Source organism: Thalassophryne amazonica, chromosome 6 (genome assembly GCF_902500255.1).
Source record: "Thalassophryne amazonica chromosome 6, fThaAma1.1, whole genome shotgun sequence".
NCBI classification, from domain to species: Eukaryota; Metazoa; Chordata; class Actinopteri; order Batrachoidiformes; family Batrachoididae; genus Thalassophryne; species Thalassophryne amazonica.
In genome coordinates, this window is record NC_047108.1 from 8,976,651 (window position 1) to 9,002,252 (window position 25,602).

A 25,602-nucleotide genomic window follows, 5' to 3' on the forward strand; every position below is an offset into this window, starting at 1 on the left:
TTGAAGCGAAACGTCCTCAAGTCAAGCAACCCAGTCCAGTCGAATTCAAGCTTCTCTACTATGTCATCTGTATATTTTTAATCTAACTTACTGAATAAAATCACGTACACATTGTTATACTGTAAAGATGATTTCCCACCACCTGCTGGAATGGCGTGTGAGTCCAGAATGTAATTAGCAATGTCCATTGTTCAGTGTTAGCTAATATCCGTAGTTTCTCCAAAAATATTAATCCTATCAAGGGCCGGTTTTGGCCACATTCATCCTTGACCCAAAATACATAAGAAAACTAAATGGCAAATGTCAGTTCTCCCCAGTTTGTTCATGTTGAAGTTATACAAGTTATACACACATGCACGCAAAACTTTTTGTTTTTTTCTGCATTCTGCTGCAAGCAGGTGCTTTCATTTTTACAAACTCACAACCAGAGATGGTGGCAGAAGACATCAAACAGTACAGTTTTCACTCATGGTAACATGACACTTAACCAGACTGACTAAACCAATTGAACTACAAAAACACAATAAATCAATAACACTAACAACACTGTTAAACAACATGAACCACAATAACAACATTTAAAACCTCAAACTTCCATGGTGCATTGCAGTACAACATCCATTGTTCGCTGTTGGTACCTAATATTGCTAATTTCTCCAAAAATATTAGTCCTATCAGCTGTCCATTTTCACAGCATTCATCCTTGACCCAAAATACATCAGCATACCAAACCGTAAATGTCAGCTCTCCCCAGTTTGTCCATGATCAAACCCATACACACGCATGCACTCACACACGCACAAAGAGGCCACTTGGGTACAGGACTTGGTGGAGAGATTATATCTCCACACTGGACTGGGAACATATCAGGATCCCCAGTTAGAGGTGGTCAATGTGGCATGGAAAAGGGAAGTCTGGGGTCCCCTGCTGGAGCTGTTGCCCCCGCGACCCAAAACCCGGCAAAGCGGTTGAAGATAAGTTTTAAACACACACACACACACATATATATATATGTGTGTGTGTGTGTGTGTGTGTGTGTGTGTGTGTGTGTGTGTGTGTGTGTGTGACATCACAGATTTGTAATTGAAACACTCTGCAGGGTTGCAGGTTTTAGCTCCAGCAGTGGTGAAAAGTGAGAAAAATGAAAGGTGGAAGGGAGAAAAAAGTGACAACAGATTTGCCTGCAACATTTCTTAAACACAACCAACATGTGCACAACATTCATCAGCACATATACAAACCTCGCTGTGCATGTGTTTAATAAAAATGCTGTCAGATGAGCAGCAGATGGCTTCATGTGCAGATGTGTGGAACACTGCCCAGCTGGCACTGGAAGAAGGGCAGGAACATCCAGGATTCCGTCAGTCACATTAACGGACTCCACGACAAGGCAGGTGCTCAGACACACCTGCAGGCAGCCTAATGAACAAAACCTGCATGGGATTGGACTGTGGGAGGAAAGACAAACAAACCCACCAAACCAGTCATGTGGGGTTCAAACCCAAGACCTTCTTACTATCAGGCAGCAGTGCTAACCGCTGCACACCTGTGACACTGGTGACATACTGTTATTTCTGTAATATGTACTGTCCCGTGACCGTGTTCTTTGGCCTTGGCGGTTTGTTCTTGGGCTGTGCAGGTCTCTTAGACCTTGAGTTCCCTGAAGGATTCTCTGCTCTCCTATATTACGGTGTGTACGGTATGTTTGCAGGCATCACGTGAACCATGAATGCGTCGTTCTTCATGGTCCCACTGCAGCTCCCATCGACCCACAGATGCTGCCGGCAGAATCTCCATTGTCCTTCCTCACCTCCACTTTCTTTTTATTCCTTTCTCCTGACATTTCTTCTATAGATGTTCTCTCTCTTTGTTTTATTCCTTTGTTTTGTCCTTCAGGTTTAATCCTCCCGGTCTCCCGTCGCCTGTCTGCTTCATCTTTTTACAAAAATTTTTCTGTATTATATCTTTTTCTTGACTGTTGTGCAATCCACACAAAAACTGAGCTGAAATGATTACTTAATTTATGGATTAGTCAATCACCAGAAAAACATTCAGTCATTCATCTTCTACTGCTTAGTCCAATTAAGGGTCACGGGGGGCTGGAGCCTATCCCAGCGGTCATAAAGCATGAGGCGGCGTACACCCAGGACAGGACGCTAGTCTGTCGCAGGAGCACAAACAGACAAACAAGCACAGACACACCCACGGACAAAAGACTCCAACCCACCTAACCCGCATGTCTTTGGATGTGGGAGGAAACCGGAGCACCTGGAGGAAACCCACGCACACACGGGGAGAACATGCAAACTCCACAGAGAAAGGCCACAGGAATTGAACCCACGGCCTTCTCGCTGTGAGGCAACAGTGCTAACCACTAAGCCACCATGCTGCCCACCAGAAAAACAACTTTTTACTATTTTGGTAGATGATTCTACATATATATATATATATATATATATATATATACACATATATATATATATATATACACATATATATATATATATATATATACACATATATATATATATATATATATATATATATATACACATATACATATATACACATATACATATATATATAGCCAAGTTGACTGTGTGCATGCCTGCATGGGTTTGGCTTCAATCACGCAAAAACCAGGGAGAGCTGATATTTGCTGTTTAGTATGCTTATGTATTTTAGGTCAAGGATGAAAGCTGCAAAAACATAAAGTTGATAGGACTAATATTTTTGGAAAAATAAGCAATATTAGCTAACCAGTAAACAATGGACATTGTGCTGCAGTGCACCATGGGAGTTTGGAGTTTTGGGGTTTTAAATGTTGTTATTGTGGTTCATGTTAGTTTAACAGTGTTATTAGTGTTACTGATGTACTGTGTTTTAGTAGTTGAATTGGTTGTGTCAGTTTAGTTAAGTGTCATGTTGTTGTTACCATAAGTGAAAAGAGTATTGCTTTTGATGTCTTCTGCCACCATCTCTGTTTGTGCATGTGTAAAAATGAAAAGCACCTGCTTGAGGCAGAATGCAAAAAACAAAAAAACAAAAACAAAAAGCTCTGCGTGCGTGAGAGCTACTGAGTACAGCATTGCTCTTTGGTGTGCTTATGTATTTTGGCTCAAGGTTGAACTACGCTAAAATGTAATGTTGATAGTAGTAATTTTTTGGAGAAACTATGGACATTAGCTAACTTTGCTAATTATATTCGGGACTAACACGCCATTCCAGCAGGGGGTGGTAAATCATCTTCACATTAAAAGCGTGTGTGTGTGTGTGTGTGAGAGATTTTATTTAGTAAGTTCAATGCAAGTATATAATATAATTGTAAAAAAGTAAAAATACATGGATGACACAAGAAAGTGAAAACAATTACCATATTTCCTTTGTACATTCTGGGAAGCGCTAAAGTACCAAATACTATCCTGCCTTGAATACCAGCCTGCCTTGTTTAGGCACCGGGTCTGCACACGGTTTAAAGAAAAAAACACCCGGGCTATTAATCAAGGAAATATATTTTCATTGTGGTCCATTTAAAAATCAAATGACAAAATAGAAGTAATAATAATAACAATGGTACTAGTATGTATATGATTACAAGAACCTAAACAGTTTATAAATACATTAAGACAGTAACTTAACATTAAAAAATTATATAATTAACAGAAAAAAAAAAACGTTGAGTTTCTCTTCTAAAAACTGTCGATGTCTACGGTTCTAAAGAACTCAGCCACATGGGGTGTGCAGCCAGTACATTCTGAGTGCCGGTGCCAAGCCCGGATAAATGAGGAGGGTTGCGTCAGGAAGGACATCCGGCGTAAAACAAGCCAACCCAACTATGCAGACTCAGAATAGAATTCCCATACCGGATCGGTCGCGGCCCGGGTTAACAACGTCTGCCACCAGTGCTATTGTCCAACAGGGTGCCGGTGGAAATTGGGCTACTGCTGGGCGAAGATGACGAAGAAGAGAAGGAAAACGCTGCCACGAACAGCGGGAGAAGAAGAAAACTAGAAGGGTGGAAATGAGAGTGGGGACTTTGAATGTTGGTAGTATGACTGGTAAAGGGAGAGAGCTGGCTGATATGATGGAGAGGAGAAAGGTAGACATATTGTGTGTGCAAGAGACCAAGTGGAAGGGAAGTAAGAGCAGGAGCATCGGCGGTGGGTACAAGTTGTTGTACCATGGTGAAGACAGGAAGAGAAATGGTGTTGGGGTCATTTTAAAGGAAGAGTATGTTAAAAGTGTGTTGGAGGTTAAGCGAGTGTCTGACAGGGTGATGAGTGTGAAGTTGGAAATTGAAGGGGTGATGATGAATATATCATGCAGTGCATATGCCTCACAGGTACGTTGTGAGATGAAGGTGAAATAAGATTTCTGGAGTGTGTTAGATGAGGTGGTGGAGAGTGTGCCCAAGCATGAAAGAGTGGTGATAGGAGCAGACTTCAATGGGCATGTTGGTGAAGGGAACAGAGGTGATAAGGAAGTAATGGGTAGATATGGTATCAAGGATAGGAATGGGGAAGGACAGATGGTAGTTGATTTTGTAAAAAGGATAGAAATGGCTGTGGTGAATACCTACTTTAAGAAAAGGGAGGAGCACAGGGTAACATATAAGAGTGGAGGAAGGTGCACACAGGTGGACTACATTCTTTATAGGAGATGCAAGCTAAAAGAAATCACAGACTGTAAGGTGGTAGCAGGAGAGAGTGTCACTAGACAGCATAGGATGGTTGTTTGTAGGATGACTTTAGAGATAAAGAAGAAGAGAGTGAGAGCTCAACAAAGGATCAGATGGTGGAAGCTGAAGGAGGAAGACTGTTGTGTGAAATTTAGCGAGCAGGTGAGAGAAGCACTGGTTGGAGGGGAAGCAATTTTGGACAACTGGAAAAGTACTGCAGATGTGGTGAGGGCAGTACTGGGTATGACATCTGGACAGTGGAAGGAAGACAAGGAGACTTGGTGGTGGAATGAAGAGGTGCAGGAAAGCATAAGGAGAAAGAGGTTGGCGAAAAAGTTTTGGGATAGTCGGAGAGATGAAGAAAGTAGACAGGAGTACAAGGAGATGCGGCGTAAGGCGAAAAGAGAAGTGGCAAAAGCAAAGGAAAAAGCATATTGCGAGCTGTACAAGAAGTTGAATAGTAAGGAAGGAGAAAAGGACTTGTACCAATTGGCCAGACAAAGGGACAGAGCTGGAAAGGATGTGCAGCAGGTTAGGGTGGTAAAAGATGCACATGGTAATGTGCTGACAAGTAAAGAGTGTGTGCTGAGAAGGTGGAGTGAATATTTTGAAGAGCTGATGAATAAAGAAAATGAGCGAGAGAAAAGGCTGGATGATGTGGTGAGAGTAAATCAGGAAGTAGAAGAGATTAGCAAGGAAGAAGTGAGAGCTGCTATGAAGAGGATGAAGAGTGGAAAGGCAGTTGGTCCAGATGACATTCCAGTGGAGGCATGGAAATGTCTAGGAGAGCTGGCAGTAGAGTTTCTAACCAAATTGTTAAATAAAATCTTGGAAAGTGAGAGGATGCCTGAGGAGTGGAGACGAAGTGTGCTGGTTCCTATTGTCAAGAACAAGGGTGATGTGCAGAGCTGCAGTAACTACAGAGGCATAAAGCTGATCAGCCACAGCATGAAGTTATGGAAAAGAGTAGTAGAAGCTAGGCTTAGAAAACAGGTGAAGATCTGTGAGCAGCAATATGGTTTCATGCCGAGAAAGAGCACTACAATGTTTGCTCTGAGAATACTGTTGGAAAAGTACAGAGAGAGGTGAAGAAGAGAGTGCAGGCAGGGTGGAGTGGGTGGAGAAAGGTGGCAGGAGTGATTTGTGACCGAAGAATATCAGCAAGAGTGAAGGGGAAAGTTTACAAAACAGTAGTGAGAACAGCTATGTTTTATGGTTTAGAGACAGTGGCACTAACAAAAAGACAGGAGGCAGAGCTGGAGGTGGCAGAGTTGAAGATGTTGAGATTCTCTTTGGGAGTGACAAGAATGGACAAGATTAGAAATGAACATAGAGGGACAGCTCAGGTGGGATGGTTTGGAGACAAAGTCAGAGAGGCGAGATTGAGATGGTTTGGACATGTGCAGAGGAGGGACCCAGGGTATATAGGGAGAAGGATGCTGAGGATGGATCCACCAGGCAGGAAGAGAAGAGGGAGACCAAAGAGGAGGTTCATGGATGTGCTGAGAGGGGACATGCAGGTGGTTGGTGTGACAGAGGAAGATACAGAGGACAGGGTGAAATGGAAACGTTTGATCTGCTGTGGCGACCCCTAACGGGAACAGCCGAAAGACAAAGAAGAAGAAGAAGAAGAAGAAGTCTAAGGTTCTAAAAACATTCTGGACTCACACGCCATTCCAACTCATTATACAAGCTTTCCTTAATTTATTACCACCCTTGAAAAAGGTCAACTACCTCATTTATAAACTACCCAATCTAGAGCCCATGGATCCCCACGGGCAACACGCTAGTGTTGATATAACTAACTTCTTTGGTTCCAGTTTCACTCTAAAGATGATTTACCGCCCCCTGCTGGAATGGTGTGTTGGTCCCAAATGTAATTAGCAAAGTTAGCTAATATCCATAGTTTCTCCAACTTCACTGTCGGTGTTAACATTTCTCCATTTTCCTCCATTGTAAATGGAATACTTTTCCATTTTTACTTTTAATCACACAAAACCAAACATTTCGAGACGTCACTTTGGATTCCAGCAAACTCATTTTGTGACATTTTATACATTAAACCATTATTTGATTTGTTGCAATAACATTATTTTGCAGCAACTGAAGATGTGATTAATAGTCTTTAGCAACTTCATAAGCATGTGAGGGTTCAAGTTCAGCTTTTTGTTTGTTTGGTTTGCAACTGTTACCCTGTAAAAGTGTCAACTGTCAAGTTTAAAATTCTCTTTTTCAAAAAGATCGATGAATTGGCTAATCAGTAAAATTACTCGATAGAAAACTAGTTGTTCGTGGCCACCGTAATTAGGAGATTTCTCATGAATTAAAAAAAAGTCCTGAACCCAAAATGGGCCAACGGTTCTTTCAGCACAGATCCAATAAAACTCTGCTCTTTCAATGAGGAAAACTTTAACGTGGTTTTACAGTCCCACGTTCTCGGGTCATCTTCTCTTTTTCTGGACAACATTCTGAGATTCTGACCCACCTGAAACCTAAAATCAGATAAATCACAGTGGAGTGTTCTCTCGAAACACACACACACACACACACACACACACACACACACACACACACACACACACACACACACACACACACACACACACACACACACTCAGACTCTGGTGTTCAGCTTCCCGTTCTTTGAAGACACTTTTCTCACTAATCAATCACTGTGACCCAGATAGAGCAAAGTTTAAGGCCAGTCTGCTCTGATGTTCTGACCCACTTTACGGCCCGACCATCCCCTGTAGATAACTCGAAGCAACCAGTCCCGATGTTCAGAGACAGACGACAGGGAAAAGCAGAGATCTGTAGGAACGTTGACAAAATGATGACGCCTGATCTGAAGTGAAGAACCCAACATGCCTGTTTACACATGGAATAAACAAAACAACAACAAAAGTCCAGTCACGTCCTCTTCAACATGTCAGACAGGGACTATTCTCCTTCATGGACAGTTTTATGTGGCGTGCTTCCACTGTGTGAAGTTTCATTAAAATCCATCAACCAGTAAAGGAAGATTTGTGCTTCCAGACAGACAGACAGACAGACAGCCAGATGGGGTAATTAATTTCTCCTGCCGTTAAGCACACTGTAACAAATCCAGTGCAAAGGCTTTACGAAGGAAAAAAGTCCAGTGTTAGTTTAAAAAAAAGTGTTACACTGCAAAAAAAAAAATCTAAGGAAGTAAAAAAAAGTGTTACACTGCAGAAAAAAACATATCTTAAAGAAAATTTGACTTATTTTTGTCTAAATAGAAAAATATTCTTGTCAAGCATTTTTTACATAATAAAAAATGTCTGAATTGGGGAAAATGTATCTCACATTTTCTTAAGTTTTTTTTCCAGATGACATCAAGCTGTATTTAACCGCAATAAGGAAAGGCGATGGAGTTCAAATCATCCAAGCAAAGGAGCAAGATTGTTTTCCTTATTTTAAGACAGAGGCTAATCTTAAAATAAGATTTCTGTCTAGTTTGAAGGCACAGTTTGATTATTCAGTGACTAGACATTTTGCTAGTTTTGAGAATTCTAACCAAGTAATTTTTTTACCCCATTGGCAGATGTTTTTGCTTTATACAAGACTATTTGGATAGATTTCAGATTATTTGTCTTATTTTGAGAGGGACAGTTTTTGCAGTGTAGTTTAAGGCATCTGGTTTATCAGCATAATTCTTCAGTAAATAGCTGGAAAAAACCCATTAGCAAGGATTCAAGCCTCACCCACTACAGCCAAACTGATATGGATTTTTTGAGGCCAATGCCAATAACGACATTTGGATGAAAAAAATGCAGATAATCGATAAACCTGCTGATTTGCCGATAGCTGATAAATAAGCCGATATTATTATAAAGTTTTTTTTTTAAATGAATAAAATGTTCTTTTTGGACCCTTAACAAAAAAGGTATGAACTAAAAGCTGAAGCTTTATCCTCATACTGATTAACTTTATAACAGAGCAGAATTTTCAAGTTAAAAAAAATGCAAAAATGCAATTGGAGCAGTTCGGGGGCTATTCAAACGGGCCAACTAGTAAGATATCACTCCTGAAAATGATCTTTGCCATATCACGTGAGGTAAATCTGCCCTATGATTGGATTTTGGAAAATTCCGATTGGACACTCACCCTGCGCACATCATCACACATCTTCTATGAGGAGTACCAAGATGGCTGATGGTGGATCGAAAGTCCTCGGAGTTAACTTTTCAGCAAAAAAAAAAGGAAGTTTCTATCTCATATCATTAAAAAGTTATTTACAATTTAGTAAAGCTGGGTCCCAGCCATCGTATACGACGGCGTCGGCCCCAGAGGGTTAATGGCGAACGGCAATAATTCCCAGAACCCTTCCGGACAACCAGTGAATCTGAATGTTTCAACCTCTTAGCAATAAACAAAAGTTTTTCATGCTAGAAATAAGGTCTACACAACTTGGGCTTAATAAAAAGCGTGAAGCACATTTGACACATTACAACATAAACTGAGTTAATCAAACTGAGTTGAACTGAAACGGGAGAAATGTGAGGTGAATGTAATCGCAAAGTTATTACAAACAACATCCTTATAAACATATGCTTTGTTGTTTTTACACACATTATTGACTCATCTTTGGCTGCCTAGACGAGAAGTCAACAGGTAGTTTTCTTCAATGGCAGTGTCCAATGGCGCACGCTTATTAGCCAGCACATTTTATTCACATTATCATCAACTTGCTCTGTTTCTTAAGTTCAGTGCCGATGCAGCGATATCAGCTAACAGCAGTGTCACAGTCAGCGCTGCAGTGAAGCAAGGTTTAAAAACATATTTTGCGCTCCATTGGCTTCAAATGTCCACCAAGTCCACTTCTGATGTATGATGCTTGTGACATACCCTTCTTACCAGCCAATCAGGTAGCAACTTACACAAACAGGTTTTTCTCCTCTTCAAGTCTCATCAAGTTTTCCTCCTGGAAACAGACAGGACAGGTGTGTAGCTAGAGAACACACACACGGCACCCCCTTCTCATGTTCCAGACAAGTGTTGTCATCAAACCGCGTGTGAGATCACATTTGTGTGAGTGTTCACAGTCACTGTCCATCGTGTGACCTTCCACTTGAAAGTGAGAACGTGGCTTTAAGCTTTAAAAAAAGAACTCGAGTGACAAACGGCACCGTGTGCGGTGAAAACGTAAACACATCTCAAGTGGAGACAACCTTTAACAATGATGTCATCAAGAACAGCGCCCTCACCCGTGAACAGCACAGAAATGCCCTGGAGCCGCTAACTCAACACACAAACAAAACACGCGTGCGCACGCACACAGCAGAGTTTCAGTCACCTTTTCCCCACATTCATCAGCTCACTCCAAACAATAGGCAGCACTTCCTTCAAGTAAGAAATAACAGGGAACAGTTTCCTCATGCAGCAGTAACCACAGAGACACAACTTAAAGGCCCTAAAACACGTGAAGGAATCGACATTAAACGCACCATCAGGAAAAGATAAACAGAGCTGAACACGGAGACATTTGCACATTTTCTGGACTATTAAAAAGCATTTGTGCGTGTCAAATTCAAATCAGCTTTAAAGGCAAATATATTAATAAGAAACCTTCACTGGAGCAAAGAGCCGTGACAATGAAGCAGCACGGTGGCTCAGAGGGCAGCACTCTTGCTATTTGTTTTTTATATTACCAAGAAAGACATAGCATCATGGCGAGCTGTCCCTTTGACTCCACTATGTGTGCTAACGAGGTCATATGAAGTGCTGCTTCATGACACAGTTGGGTTCACTAAATGCATGCTTCAAACATTGTGTGAAGAATAAAAGTTGGTATTTGTCTCAGGAGACGTGTATTGCCATTGATGATAACCTGCATGTATGTCTGGAGCGATTCCACATCCAAAGATGTCACACGCAAGGTTGGGTAGGATTACTTTGAAAGAATACATGTGGATTACATGTATGTATGTATGTATGTACGTACATTTGGTTTACTTGTAATCTGATTACTTTTGGATTACATTTCAAAGTAATCCTACCCAACCTTGGACACGTATGCAAAATCTGTGCACCTTTTAATAGTAGCATTTGTTTTTGCTTTGTTTTGTTTTTCAGTACTGAGTGATGGTCTTAAATTGAACCTTGTGACACTGACAGATTCACCAGAACACAGATTCACAGAGAAAACCTTACCGGGTGAAGTGACAAATGTATTTCTGTAAGTTACTTTGTTCCCGGTGTTCTGACTTTTTGTGCTGCGCCGATATATTCTGCTACCTGTATCTGCGGGCAGCACAATCTGATAAAGATGTTCTGCCAACAATAATGCTGACTGAATGCATGTGCATGAAACTGTGATAACATTAAATAAAAAAACAACAAGAAAGACCCGAACGAGCAAATATCATCAAAATAATTCTGCCTGAAACTTGATACCAGTTGATTGAAACAGCACAAAATCTGACTGAGGCGTCACCTCATATTTCACCGTGCAGGTAAAACTCTGCATTTTTTTTTAGTTAACGTTATTATTTCATTTATTTTCCTGATTTTGCTAAGATAAATTTATGTACTGCTTCACTGCTGAGTGACTGGTGTCCATCGTTTGTTCCATGTGGTGATGGCGGACGGTGAGACGTAGTGGCAACACGTGCGCGGTACAGGGAGTCTACTCTCTAGTTGGTCTGTCTTTCTCTTTGTAACACTGTAACGGTGGTGGTCTTTAATTTAATCACGTCGCTCTGTGCGCCGCGTGATTCAGTGACCACGACTTTAAATGAGAGAAATGGTCAATCCATGAGCATGTGTCCAAGTCAAAACACTGAGCTTTTGGTTGTCAGTTGACTTTTATCGACCCTGTACATGTGCACACACACACATCTTGTAAATGACCTTCAGTCAAACATGCAATAAAGAACGACAGAGAGAATGAAAAGAATTTAAAAATTGACACTGTGGGGAGCTGCAACGGCAGAATGTGACGTTCTGCATTTTTGTCCTTCGCTCTGGACCCACTGAAGATCCCCCCCCCCCCAGTTAAGGTTATTATCTCCCTGTTTGCCAGCCCTCGTACCACGTCCCCACACGGCACATCCTCTCTCATCCCATCATTCCAATGTGCCGTCTATCTTCTATCATTTTTATCCATCTTTTCTGGATCTTTCCCCTTTCTTCTCCTTTATGCATTTATTCTCCCCGTGTCTCCTCAGGGGATTCCTTAATCATCCACACTACTTTGTATTCCTCCATTTCATTTCAGACCATTCCTCCATCTGTGTACCGCTCCTCTTTTTATCCCTTGGTATGAAATGCGGGGGGTTACAGTGATCAGCGTGTCCGTCCATCCACCCATCCGTGTTAGCAAAATATCTCAAGAAGCAGTTGACCGATTTTATTCCTATCTAGCATAAGTGTGTACTTGGGCGATCCCCCCGACAACAGTCAATTACGGTGACCTTGGGGTAAATTTCAAGGTCACAGCGACATATTCTAGATATTGTTATTACTACCCTTGCTGGCGTGATATCTCAAAGACCAGCTGACCAGATTCATTCATATTTAGCCTAAGGGTGCACTTGGATGATCCCCAGACACTTTGTACTACTGATTTGTGGGGACTGGGGGAAAATGTCCTCTCCTGATGACTCTTGCTTCACACCTCCATCCTCCCATAATCCTCAGTTATGTTTTGTTAGAGCTCACGGCTGGAAGAAAAGCTTTTTATTTACTCTTCTTCTACTGATCTTTTTGCCACCTGTGGACAAGCGAGAAGGTTTGTGCATTTAGAAATGAAGGTGTGACATTATTAAACTGTCTGGAAGTCAGATCTGGAAATGTGCACTAGTGCGGCATCCGCTGCACACTACGGAACTGGCATCCTGGATGACAAGCATCTAGGCAGATGGTTCATGTGGCAAATTCTTGTGTTGTTTTTATCTGTTATACTTTGATATAAAAGTTTCAAAAACCACCACATTCTCCATGTAGGATGAGCATCCGGCGTAAAACTTGTGCCAAATCAACATACGGGGGGATCTACTGTGGTGACCCTGAGGAAGACAAGGATAACCTAAAGAAACAGGAGAAACACCACATCAGTGGCGTCCAAAGACATTCCAGAAAGGGCCGAGAGGCTGCAGGAACAGCCTCTTGGCCCTTTAAGGTCATGCACTACATGACCTTGTCGTCATTATTATTCCAAAGTGGGCGAAGTGTCCCAATGCTGAGTAGATTAGGGATTAGAATGTTTTGCTCAAGCGCGCTTTGACACTTAGTTACAGTTGGGAATCAAACCCACCAACCCTTCGGTTATTGGGTTTGATGGTGAGCTGCAGACGCCCTTTCGATTGTCGCTGATTCGCCGATAAACTTCTAGCACCATTATGACGTATAATCTGTGCGAGAAGCAAAGTTTCACCCTTATCAATATTTAAGTTTGATATGCATCAGTGACCAGAAAATGGTCAATCAAGCGGGAGTTCATTTAACAGAGATCCATCCGTCATCCTTCAAAAGGTCACCGCCCCTCAGTCATTCTTTATTCGATCACACGGTGAGCAGAACACCACTTCGCTCTTCGTTATTCCGCTCGTCCGCTCATCTTCTCCATCACAGAAATCCTCAAAGTCCAACAGCAAAGTCGAAAAACAAGCCTCCACATAAATCTGTGTTCACTCACTCGCCGTGCATCACAAACACAATTCATCTCATCACAGCCCGCTGGTGTTTTTTCTATTTTGCTGCTGCTGCAAAAGATGATTTAATTTGTAGTTAAAGGACGACACCACCTTGAACCGCAAAATCCATTTTACACTCCAAACGTTGGTTAGCTCCCTCTACCACGCCAATCAAAGTTTTCATCCACCCCTCCTTCTATCTCCTCCAAACAGCCTCCTTCTCTCCTCCTGCAAGTCCGTCCCTCTGGAAGTCTTGCCCCTCCCTTCGGAACTGACCTCGCCTTCTTCAAAGGTCAAAGAGCTGAAGTGGATCGATGGTCTGGGAAATGACGGAGAAAACAGAAGGAAGAAGAAAGACAAAAAGGTAGGAGTGAGAGAGGGAGGAAAAGCAAGTTGAGGAGGGCTAATGAGAGGAGGAAAAGATGGAGAAAGGAGAGATTCTGAGGGAAGTGGGAGACGAATGAAGACATCCCTGCATCAGTGTTCCTCTGGGCCTCGATGGAAGCAGAAGGAGAGAAGGGGAGGGAGAGAGAGAGAGAGAGAGATGATAATATGTGGGAAGGGGAGGGAGGAGGAGACAAGAGATGGAAGATGAGGAATTTCTGCAACAGCTAATGAAGATGCCCAAAGCTTTATAATGCCGCCTCACATTCACACACAGGCACTCATGCCAATGTGCTCTTTCGTGAGGTCCTAAACTGCACACCAGAAGCAACTTGGCGATTCAGGCATTTGCCCAAGGGACCTTCGGACTTGCTCAGACTGGCAGTTAAAATCTGATTCATGAGCATAACCTGATTTGAATCTGATCCCATGTTGTAAGTCTGAACGGCTAAAAATCACATGAAACCTCTTTATTGCAAATCCGTTTCTACGAGTATGTGAATTTCTAGGTTGTCCGAAATGTAATTTCACATCGTATTTCGACAAAGTTCTTTTCTTTTGAACACTCAGATGGGATTTTGGGTGCGTTCTGATGCGTCACATGCACAGTTTCAGCTGAAACTGATGAAGCCTTTTATTCCGCTCCGTGTTTTTTCTGTGACCATTTTTTGATACATTGTTGAAAGTGAGTATTCATTTTGGCTGTTTTTGCATGCGGGTGTGTGCACACTATTTGTTATGGCTTGGCTGCATGTCCAGCGGTCACACAACAGCACACCTCATACTGAACGTTTTATAATATATAAACTTAAAAAGAGAAATATTTAAGTAGATATAAACTCACCATAAGCTTTGATTATTTTTTAATAGTCCTCATCCTGTAAGTCACAGAGCTCTGAACAAAGCCTGACCCAGTCCGACAGGGAATGAAGAAGGAATCCGCTGATCTCAAGTCCACCACTTCAACCTCAAGACCACTGGTTCTGAAACTGGACCACCTGACCTCCATATTTCCCATCTGTCCCTGCTCTGCCACAAGCTGATTGGCTCATTCAGGTGTGCAGCCATTCAAGTACTAACAGACACCAGACAGACAGTCTCTGGTCCTGGCTTGTACCCACACAAAAGGGGAACACGAATGTCAGCATAAAACAGTAAGACAGACAACAAAACAAAGTGAGGTGTAAAAGGCAGACGTGAATAAAGGAGAGACAGATAAAGATGTCAAAATTGAAAGGCATTTCATGCAAACTGCAACATCACTTTATTTTCATTTGTTTCGATTTGAACAAAATGCTTCCCGACTCCAGTTGTTATGTTTTCACTTCAGACATCAAACCTGTTTTGTGTTTTCATTGTTGCACTCTGTGGCTGCACCACTCGGCACAACAACGATGTTCCTGGAGGAGCCACAGAGAGGCAGGAACAGAAAACGTAGAGGAAAAGTCGACTCGAGATGTGAACAGAGAGATTCTACAGACACCTCTGGGATAACACTTCAGAAAACTAAAATTAATTCTTCTTCTTTTCCTTTCAACTGCACCTGCATGTCCTCCCTCAGCACATTCATAAACCTCCTCTTTGGCCTCCCTCTTCTCCTCCTGCCTGATGGTTCCATCCTCAGCATCCTTCTCCCTATATACCCTGGGTCCCTCCTCTGCACATGTCCAAACCATCTCAATCTGGCTTCTCTGACTTTGTCTCCAAACTGTCCCACCTGAGCTGTCCCTCTGATATGTTCATTCTCATCACTCCCAAAGAGAATCACAGCATCTTTAGCTCTGCCTCCTGTCTTTTTGTTAGCACCACCATCTCTAAGCTGTAGAACATAGTACTCAGTACTCAGGTCTCACGACTGTCTTGTAGACTTCCCCTTCATTCTTGCAGATATCCTTCTATCATAAATCACTCCTGCCACCTTTCTCCACACTGCCTGCACTCTCTTCTTCACCTCTCTACGACAGTCTCCTTTATTTTGGACAGCTAGCCCAAAGCATTTGAAATCATCTACCTTCACCACCTCAATCCTTGCAACCTCACTAATCCACCATGCTCCCTCTCATTCGCACACATACTCCTCACTTTCATTCCCCATCTCTCCAGAGGCAATCTCCTCCTCTCCAGGCTCATGTCAACCAGCTCTCTACTCTCACTACAAATCACAATGTCATCTGCGAACATCATAGTCCACCTGTCCAGCACCACTGTGAACAAGAAAGGACTCAGAGCTGATCCTTGGTGTAATCCCACCTCCACTTTGAATGCATCTGTCATTCGTACTGTCCATGCTGTCCTTGTACATATATTGCACCACACTCACATACTTCTCTGCAAGTCCAGACCTCCTCATGCAATACCACAACTCTTCTTGTTGCACCCTGTCATAAAGTTCCTCTAAATCAGTGGTTCTCAAATTGGTCATTCAGGACCACCCATCCTACACATTTTCCATCTCCTTGCTCTGCCACAAGCTGATTAGCTCATTCAGTTGTCAGTTAGTACATGATTGTTTGCACCTCTATGCCATGAATAGGTTAGGTAGTCCTTGATAACCAGGTTGAGAACCACTGCTGTAAATCCACAAACACACAATACAAGTCCTTTGGGCCTTCATGCTATTTAAACCACAAGATTGAAAATCATGTTCTCATGTTAGCAGATACACCATAGACTGGTCACATATAGTGTCTTCATAGCTTTATGTCAGTATCAGTGTCGATACAGACATGTATCATATGGGTGCAGCTCTAATCAGAATCTTGAAACCCTAGTAATATTTCAAAATAAAAGTCATGTGCTTTCACTAGTGAAGGTCAACCGGTTCACTTTGTGAAAAAAATGTAATAAATCTGCCGTTGTCAGAATTTTTTTTTGTCTTAGATCATCTAGCTTGCACAAACCATGCCTGCCTTTGAACAAACACATGGCTACACTGTAGCAAAAACATTGCATGAAGTTCTACTAACATTTTGCTCAGCGCGTCCGCACTAACAGACCGCATCATACAGAAAGTATTACCAGCAGTGCTCACATTTACAGATTCATCCAGCCTGACTGAAGTTGGTTTATTCTCCACCGTTCAAGTCTTACCTTGTCAATCTCCTGCTGCAGGACCTGTTTGGCGACCTCAAGGTCCTGCAGTTGTACCCTCAGATCCTCATTCTCCTGCTCCAGACGGGTCCTCTTCTTCTCCACGCTGTCCAGCTGGCTGTGAAGACGGATGGACACGTCCTTCGCCACCTGAGACAAAGAGCATTAATATAGGTTAATGCATCTTTTAGTCAGTCAACAGTGAGATAAGGTTTATACTTTATTGTCCTTACTTTGATTAATATCATTAGTTTTCTGTTTTTGCACACTTAATTGAAAAAAAAAAAAGGTCATTTCCTCAAATACCTGAGTATTTAATGTTGTCTGATCTGTTGTAGCGTGAGTCCTTAAGTGTGATGTCACCGGGAAGGTATCAAGTCGTGTTCCCCTCAAATCAGAACTAGGCCAGTGTTGATGATCTGTTCTGCTAACATCATGTTCTTGCCCACGCCTATTTGTTTGTGAGCTGTTGCGACAGCTCTTCTGTTGGAAGGTGTTTGTGTGTTTAATACTTCGCACTTTATAATTCTATATAAATGCTTGTTTACACATATTTTCATCACCGTGTATGTTTGGTGCCAGTTTGTATCATCACGATTCACGTCTACAAACTGTATCTCTCTGCTCATCTCTCAGAGAACACAGTTTGTAATTGTATTTACTGTGTGTGTGCACAACATGAATGTGTTTGTTTCTGCCAAAACTGGTGCCAGCGTGCAGCTGATTTCCACAATGCCCCTCTGTGCTGCCCGCTCTCCCGACACTGGCTGCTTGAGCTCCAGCATGCTCCAATTCATGTTTTAATAAGTGCACGCACTCAGTTTGTTCTCCTTCTTCACATTCCATTTGTCAGGTTCTCTGGAGTCTGTACTTTCCTAATCATTCTCCCAGTATTTGTGTCACTTCTGTTACAATCTCCTGTTCCTCATTTCCAGTTTGCGTTCTATTGTGGGCTTAATGTTTTACACTTCTTATAAATTACATTCTACTTTCATAATATGTTATTTTTGCACTTTCCAGCAAATTAAACATCCACACTAATGACATAAGTATTTGTTGTTACTTTCAGAAGGTAAATAACATTTCAACCAATATTCTATCCCCTCAGACTCAAAGATAGCAAACAAAGATTCCCTCAAACATTTATATGTGTAGTTTTTGTAATAAGTCCTCCCCAAGACAACAGTTTGAATTTAAACTTGCTTTAACGACACAGAGATTCATATTTGAAAAGGGCAGTATATGGGTCCGTCAGTGTCTGAAGTAATGGGTCATTTTATGCATATGATGGGCCTTTCTCAGACATCAATGCGCCTATGCAAATAAGCATAAAATAAAATGTAACGCAAACACAATGCTAAAATACCCTCGGCCCTATGAGCATTGTGTTCTTTATAATTTGCAGTTGCTTAATTAATTACTATTGTCTTACATACAATGTTCAATAAAACCCCTCTATCAATCAAACAAAAACAATATGCTAACCATGCTAACGTCCGCAAAATGGCTTGTAAATAAGTTCAGAGGTGTTATTAGGTTCCAAAAACTGTTTTCAGTTTTAGAAGTGCTTATGTGATAATATATGAGAACCATGTATATAAACACACAAAACAAAGCGATTTTGGAGAGACCAGTCATTGACGTCACAGTGCAGCTCTACTCTGATTGGCTGTCACGCCTGCCACTCAAAAACAAAACTGAACAGACTGAAACAGAATATGACTTTTTAACCTCTTAAAATTGGTCAAGATTAGCCATCTTTGAACTTGTCCAAGGTCTGTGTCCCAAGAATGTTCCCTGTATATTTGAAGACTCTGACAGTAACAGGACTGGACTTATGCTGAACATAGACAGACGAACAGACGCAAAGCCTTTGCAGTCCCCGATGGCCATATTTGATGACCTCAGATAATATACAAGATTTGTCTTATCCATTGTAAGAGCCACAATCTGAGCCAGTTGAAGTTAAGTATGATGCAAATTTCATGGTGAGTGGTCTTGACAATCTTGGAACGCTATGCCAGGCCACCTTCAATTTTTGCCAATTTTAAGGTTGTTTTATTTGTGCACAAATGGTGGCATCTCAGAAAACAATCATCCGTAAGAATTAAAATCATTGTTGGCAGCATTGGCATTCAGCGAACACTACAATCCATGAAATCTTGCACTAGTTAAGTCCCTTCAGCTGCTACCTTGTTGTTCACTTGGGCTCGCTGCAGCAGATCTAAGGTGGATCTCTGCATGTTGATTTGGCACAGGTTTTATAGCAGATGCCCTCATGATGCAACTCCATATTGCATGGAGAATGGACAGGGGTAGGTTTGAAGTAGGAAACTTCCACACTGGAAACAAGCAGATTTAACCACTTGGCCACCACCCCTTCACGTCAACATCTGTAATTAGCTCATGGCATCATGTGCCATTGCTGCTGGATGCAGATTTAATATGGTTACAGCGCTTCAATACAAATGTGAATCTGTAATATTTTAGTGTAATATTTCAGAATAAAAAGTAAGTTGATGTTTGGGAACTTTTCAATAAGTTCCTTAAAAATTAATGCATCAATGACACAAAGTGCATTGAACTGAGTCACCGTTCACATTGGTGATCTCCCTCTCTGTTTTCTTTTAGTTGCTTTTATTGACCATCATTAATGCTGAGAACTATTAGCTACAAGTAGCTCATATTGGCTATTATATCAGCTTGCTGAGATATATATATAATATCTATATATATATATATATATATATATATATATATATATATATAATATATATATACACATACAATATTAATATACATACATATATACACACACACACACACACACAGCATAATTATCTGACCCACATTCCAAAACATTATCAGCAAGACGGGGAGGTGATGATCTTGTGGTTAAAGCGTTGGGATTGAGACCAGAGGATCCTCAGTTCAAATCCCAGCCTGACCGGAACATCACTAAGAGCCCTTGGGCAAGGTCCTTAATCCCGTAGTTCCTCCTGGTGTGTAGTTGAGTACCTTGCATGGCAGCACCCTCACATCGGAATGATGTGAGGCATTATTTGTAAAGCGCTTTGACCGTCTGATGCAGATGGAAAAGCACTATAAAAATGCAGTCCATTTACCATTTATTTAAGATGCTTGAGTAAGTGGCTGAGGCTCACACAAAGTGTAACTAACATCAGTCTGTACAGCCAAAACATGTCAGCAACTAAACACTGTGACATTTACCACTCTGTGTTGTTCTCTGCACTGGGGTATTCCATTTTGCCAAATCCTTACTAAAGTGTCCAACAAAATCTGGTCCGATTTAATATTTTAAAGTATTTACCTTTTGAGTATTTTTATATTTTTCTTAATTTGGTTTGTGAATCAGTTTCCTCAAAATGTTTTCATTGAACTAACTTCATCAGGTTTTACAGTATGCAGACTGTACAGTTAGACATTTGAAATATTAGTTGATGTAAATATGGTACAAGAAGTATATTATTCAATGCCATGAGAACATACTTAACTGACTGCTCCTCAGGAGTATTTGCACCAGTGGAGGTTTAATGGCCTCCATTTACTTGTGTCCTCCTACGCTGCCTTCTCCTCCGCCACACGTCAGTACCATAACAGCCTCCTGTTAAACTCCTTTGTCTCTGACTCTGAATAAATGCTGTACTGTTTTTAAATGTGCAAAGGCATTTAAAGCCAATAACGGTGTAGTTTTACAGTCACCAAGATATGGGATGTAATTAGAATTCAGCTATGGTGCTGAACAGGGTGAGATTTGTTAAAGAGAAAGGGGAAGGGATGGGGGAGTTCATTAAACTAAAAATTAAACATAGGAACAAAAAGCCTACTATACAAGAAATGTATGGCTGTTCTAAGATTGCAACTCAGGCTTATTTTCATTACTGAATGGCAGCAAGAAGGTCGCAGGTTCGATTCCCACCTGTAGCCTTCCTGTGTGGAGCTTACATGTTCTCCTCGTGTTTGCGTGGGTTTCCTCCGGGTGCTCCAGCTTCCTCCCACATTTAAAGACATGCAGGTTAAGTGAATTGGAAACTTCATAATTGTCCAGGTCTCCCTTGCAAAAGAGGTCTCGATCTCAATGGGACTAACCTGGTTAAATAAAGGTTAAATTAAAAAAAAACTGATTATAACCTTTTTGATCTGATGGAGGAAACTAGATTTCTCTAGATTGTATTTGTTTGTGTACAAACAGCTGCTACAACTTTTCTGCTTTACAAGTCAGATGGAACCGGTTGATATTCAGAATGAGACCAAACAAATGGTGAACTCTGTGGAAATAACTACTTGTATAGAACTTTCAGTATGAACACGCTCCAAAGTGTTTCACATCAAGAACTGTGAGAAAAAAAGTCAACCTCATAGAAATATCACTCACCGCAGTCGGCACATGCACAGAAAGACAGGCAAGACGCCCAAACAATGACTTACTCTGAGCATCATGAAATGCTCTTTGACGCGACTGACATCTGACACCAGTAGGACGAGCACGTCTGTCACAATCGCCACTCCTTCAGTACACAGACCGTGGGAGCAACCACGAAATAAAAGCAGGTGTATCCACCCAACAAGATCTGGTCACCTCAGAGAGCAACAGTGGAGGATGGGTGTTACAGATTCCCACTGGTGCCCCACCACTGTAGCAGTTGGCCAATGATATCAGTCGATATGAGCCATTGGGGGGAGGTGATGGTCTAGTGGTTAAAGTGTTGGGCTTGAGAACAGAGGATCCTCGGTTCAAATCCCAGCCTGACTGACCTTGGGCAAGGTCCTTGATCCCCTAGTTGCTCCTGGTGTGCAGTGAGCGCTTTGCATGGCAGCAGCCTCACATCGGTGTGAATGTGAGGCATTAATGTGTAAAGTGTTTTGAGCACTATAATGCAGTCCATTTACCATAGATGAACATATCGCTATCTGCATTTTTTTTTCAGATATAAAAACTTTTATTTCATGAACAAACAAGTCAGAAAAACACTTTGACTATTGGAAATGGTGTCATTGCATAGTTTGTCCTGCAGAGGGCGGTCCAACCGCATGGTTTATACTGTGAAGTGGAGCCCGACCGATATATTGGCCGGCCGATATAAGCCCTTTTCAAAGTACTCACTATCGGCCGAAATTTTGCCAATAGAACGCCAATAATTTCTCATGAACAGAACAGTTACTGAAATAATGTTTGTGTCGGCAATGTAAAATGTCCTTGCACTCTTTGTCTAGTAGATGGAGCTCTGACTCCATTCACTGAGAGCTGCTTACACCACTGATTAAATGTGTTCATCGCCGGCCCCTATAGTTCGCCGTCACACTGCACTGATTGACTGACAAAAGCATATAAGTAAGAATGTTGTTTGTAATAACTTCGTGATTACATTCACCCCACATTTCTCCCGTTTCAGTTCAACTCAGTTTGATTAACTCAGTTTATGTATTAATGTGTATGTGCTTCATTGCGTCGGTCACGCTTTTTTTAAGCCCACATTGTGTAGACCTTATTTCTAGCATGAAAAACTTTTGTTTACTGCTAAGACGTTGAAACATTCAGCTGATTGGCTGATTATCGGCTATCGACAAATCAGCCGATTTATCGATTATTTGCATTTTTTTTCCATCCAAATATCGTTATCGGCATCGACCTCAAAAAATCCATATCAGTCGGGCTCTACTGTGAAGCATGGCTGGGACCCCATTAACCCTCAGCTGCCATTCATATCCAATCAGAGTGGGGGTTGCCACCAGCTAGGTGTGGCTAAAATAGACACCCCCCCCCAAAAGCCCATTTTATGCAAATCCTAACCGATGCGACATTGCGACTGCCAAACCGAGTGAAGGCAGCATGACGGCAGCAAGATGTAGGTGGGTAGTTGTTGGATATATCCTATTTCTTTATGGCAAAGTTCAGGTTTAAACTGTAAAACATGTAGCCTCAATGACACTTCATCATTATATAAGGTTTGATAACAAAATGTCAGGAATCACTGCCATGTTTTTTGTATTATCTACAGATCTATCAGTATCATGAATGTTTCAATATCGGTATCAGTCACGTTTCTGTGTAGGTTTTCAGTTGTCCAGGTGGTTTCCATAGTAGAGAAGCTTGAATCTTCGACTGGACTGGGTTGCTTGATGCAAGGACGTTTCGCTTCAGATCGCAGAAGCTTCCTCAGCTAAATTCTTGCTCTGGAAGTCTGACTTCTGTCTGACACTTGTAGAGACGAATAAACAAAAGCCAACAAAAGCTGGAGTTTTAAACCTAACCAGACCCCTCCTAGTGAGAGGCAGACTGCTATAGGCAAGTGACTAAACAATAGCTCTAATTAGCAACTATTGTGCTCTAGTTAGCACTCTCCTAATGACAGGGCAGCTGTCCCTCCTAATGATGGATGGATGCCTTTCCTGATTGCGCCCTTGATGACTCTCTTGATGACGTGAATGACTCATTACCATGAACAAAAGACTGAAACTCCTTTGACCTGAGTACCCCATTGTAAACAGGGGATAAAGCGTGTCTCAGACCCCCTCCCCGGTTAAGGCTGGGTTTCAAACGTTTCACAAAGAATGCCTCCTTGACCCCTCTCTCAAACCATTTCTTCTCTATGGCTAATATTTTAACTTCCTTGTCCTCAAACGTGTGGTTAGTGTCTTTAAGGTGGAGATGAACTGCAGACTGAGGTCCACTGGCGCCCTCTCTGCGGTGCTGGTATAGCCTTTTGTGTAAAGGTTGCTTAGTCTCACCTATGTAGTGTCCGTTACAGTTTTCCTGACATCTGATAGAATACACTACATTGCTCTGTTTGTAACTAGGGATCATGTCCTTAGGGTGAACTAATTTCTGTCTCAAGGTGTTAACCGGTTTAAAGTAAACTGGGATTTTGTGCTGTCTGAAGATCCTCTGTAGTTTTTCCCCTACTCCTGCTAAATAAGGGAGAGACACTCCTCTTCTTCTTGTCTCTGTCTCCTGTCTATCTGGTCTCTTTGTTCTCTGGGACTTCTGCACTTTGTCCAGGGACCATCGTGGGTACCCACATACTGTGAGGGCTTCCGGACACGTTGTTGTTCTTTAGCCCTTCCCTCTGCAGTTGTGGGCACCTGTACGGCTCTGTGTTGAAGCATCCTGATCACCCCGAGCTTGTGTTCAAGGGGGTGGTTTGAGTCAAAGAGCAGATATTGGTCAGTGTGAGTTGGTTTTCTGTAAACCCCTGTCTGGAGCTGCCTGTTCTCTCCAATCGTAACATCACAGTCCAAGAAGGCTAAATGGTTGTTTCTGGCATCCTCACATGTGAACTTGATATTGGCGTCCACCGAGTTGATGTGTTCTGTAAAGTCCTCAACTTCCTGTTGCTTAATTTTAACCCATGTGTCATCAACATATCTGAACCAGTGACTGGGAGAGATGCCTGTGAAAGACGTCAAGGCTGTCTTCTCCACTCGCTCCATGTACAGATTGGCCACAATGGGGGATACCGACGACCCCATCGCACAACCATGAATCTGCCTGTAGTAATTCCCCCTAAACAGGAAATACGTGGTGTTGAGACAGATCTCCAAGAGTTGGCAGATGTGGTCTGGTGTGAGTTTGGTCCTTTCAAGTAGAGACACATCCTCCAGCAGTCTCTGCCTCACAGCTGAGACGGCCTCAGCGGTGGGATGCAGGTGAACAATGAAGTCACATCAAATGACAATTGTTTCATCTGCCTCCAGCTGCAGGTCCTTGATCTTGTTCACAAAAGGCCAACCAGCACCGCATTCTAGCTCTGTGACGACTCGTAGAATGCAATGTGAATATCTGCAGCGCTTCTTTGCAGGATTCACAAGAAGTTGTTGTGGATCACTGTCAGTCTATACACAGATACTCTGAGTACTGTACAGGATAGAGGCAGAGACTGAGTTTTTCCAAGTGAAGACTGGCATTCATCAGGGATGCATTCTGGTTCCTATACTGTTCAGTGCTTGCATGGACTGGGTGTTGGGTAGCGTTGTGGAAACCAGTGGTTTTGGTGCCTTTGTTGGTGAGGAAAGGTTGACTGGCCTTGACTTCACGGCTGATTCTTTCATCTTTGCAGAATCAGAATGTCAGGATTTGTAACCTGGACCTGTAACTTGACCTGAACCAAGATCCAGGCTTCAATGATTTGTGGATGGCGGCCATTTGGAGTGTATTGCAGGCAATGATTGTGTTGAACTTGTAGAGACATTAAAGTCACTGGTTCATGGGCCTTTGAGATCAAGATGCCTGAGATGACCATAACATCCCTGTACAGAAGTGTACAGTAATGCTGATACCACTGCAGCATAACGATGGTCCAAATCTTCACAGCCCTGTCTGGTGCTTCCTGTCATGCTGCATGTCTTTGGTATGAGGTCTCTTCAGAGGACCCTTGGGTATAACTGAAATGACAGTGTTAAATAAGCAGTTACTTTGGAAGCCTCAAATGCAGAGTATCACTTGCTTTGTGAGAGAACTTCATCTATGGCAATTTGGCCCTGTGACATGTTTTTCTGGGCATAATCTAGCACACAGGTGCCTCAGTGTTGAGTACTCCAGAGGCTTCAAAAGGCCATGGGGTTGTCCACGTCTCACCTGGCTGCAGCGGTCAGATGGTTAATTGACTTCAAGAGGTAGAGATGGACCAGTTGTCTGCGTGAGCTGCTGCTATACAGGACTCAAGAAAGTGTGGTGTGATGATGCGCTGATCCATAGCACCAGTTAGCTGTGTTTTGTTTTGGTTTTTATTTCAATAAATAACAGTAACGTAAGAACAGTCAGCATATTTGCCC

General features: G+C 42.1%; 1 protein-coding gene across 1 annotated transcript in view; it reads right to left on the reverse strand.

The window, feature by feature from the left end:
* soga1 (suppressor of glucose, autophagy associated 1) overlaps positions 1-25,602 on the reverse strand; it is a 306,906-nt gene that overhangs the window by 210,078 nt on the left and 71,226 nt on the right. The window contains exon 4 of the mRNA XM_034171735.1: positions 16,810-16,959. Within this exon, the coding sequence (XP_034027626.1) occupies positions 16,810-16,959 (150 nt within the window). The remainder of the gene's footprint in view (positions 1-16,809; positions 16,960-25,602) is intronic.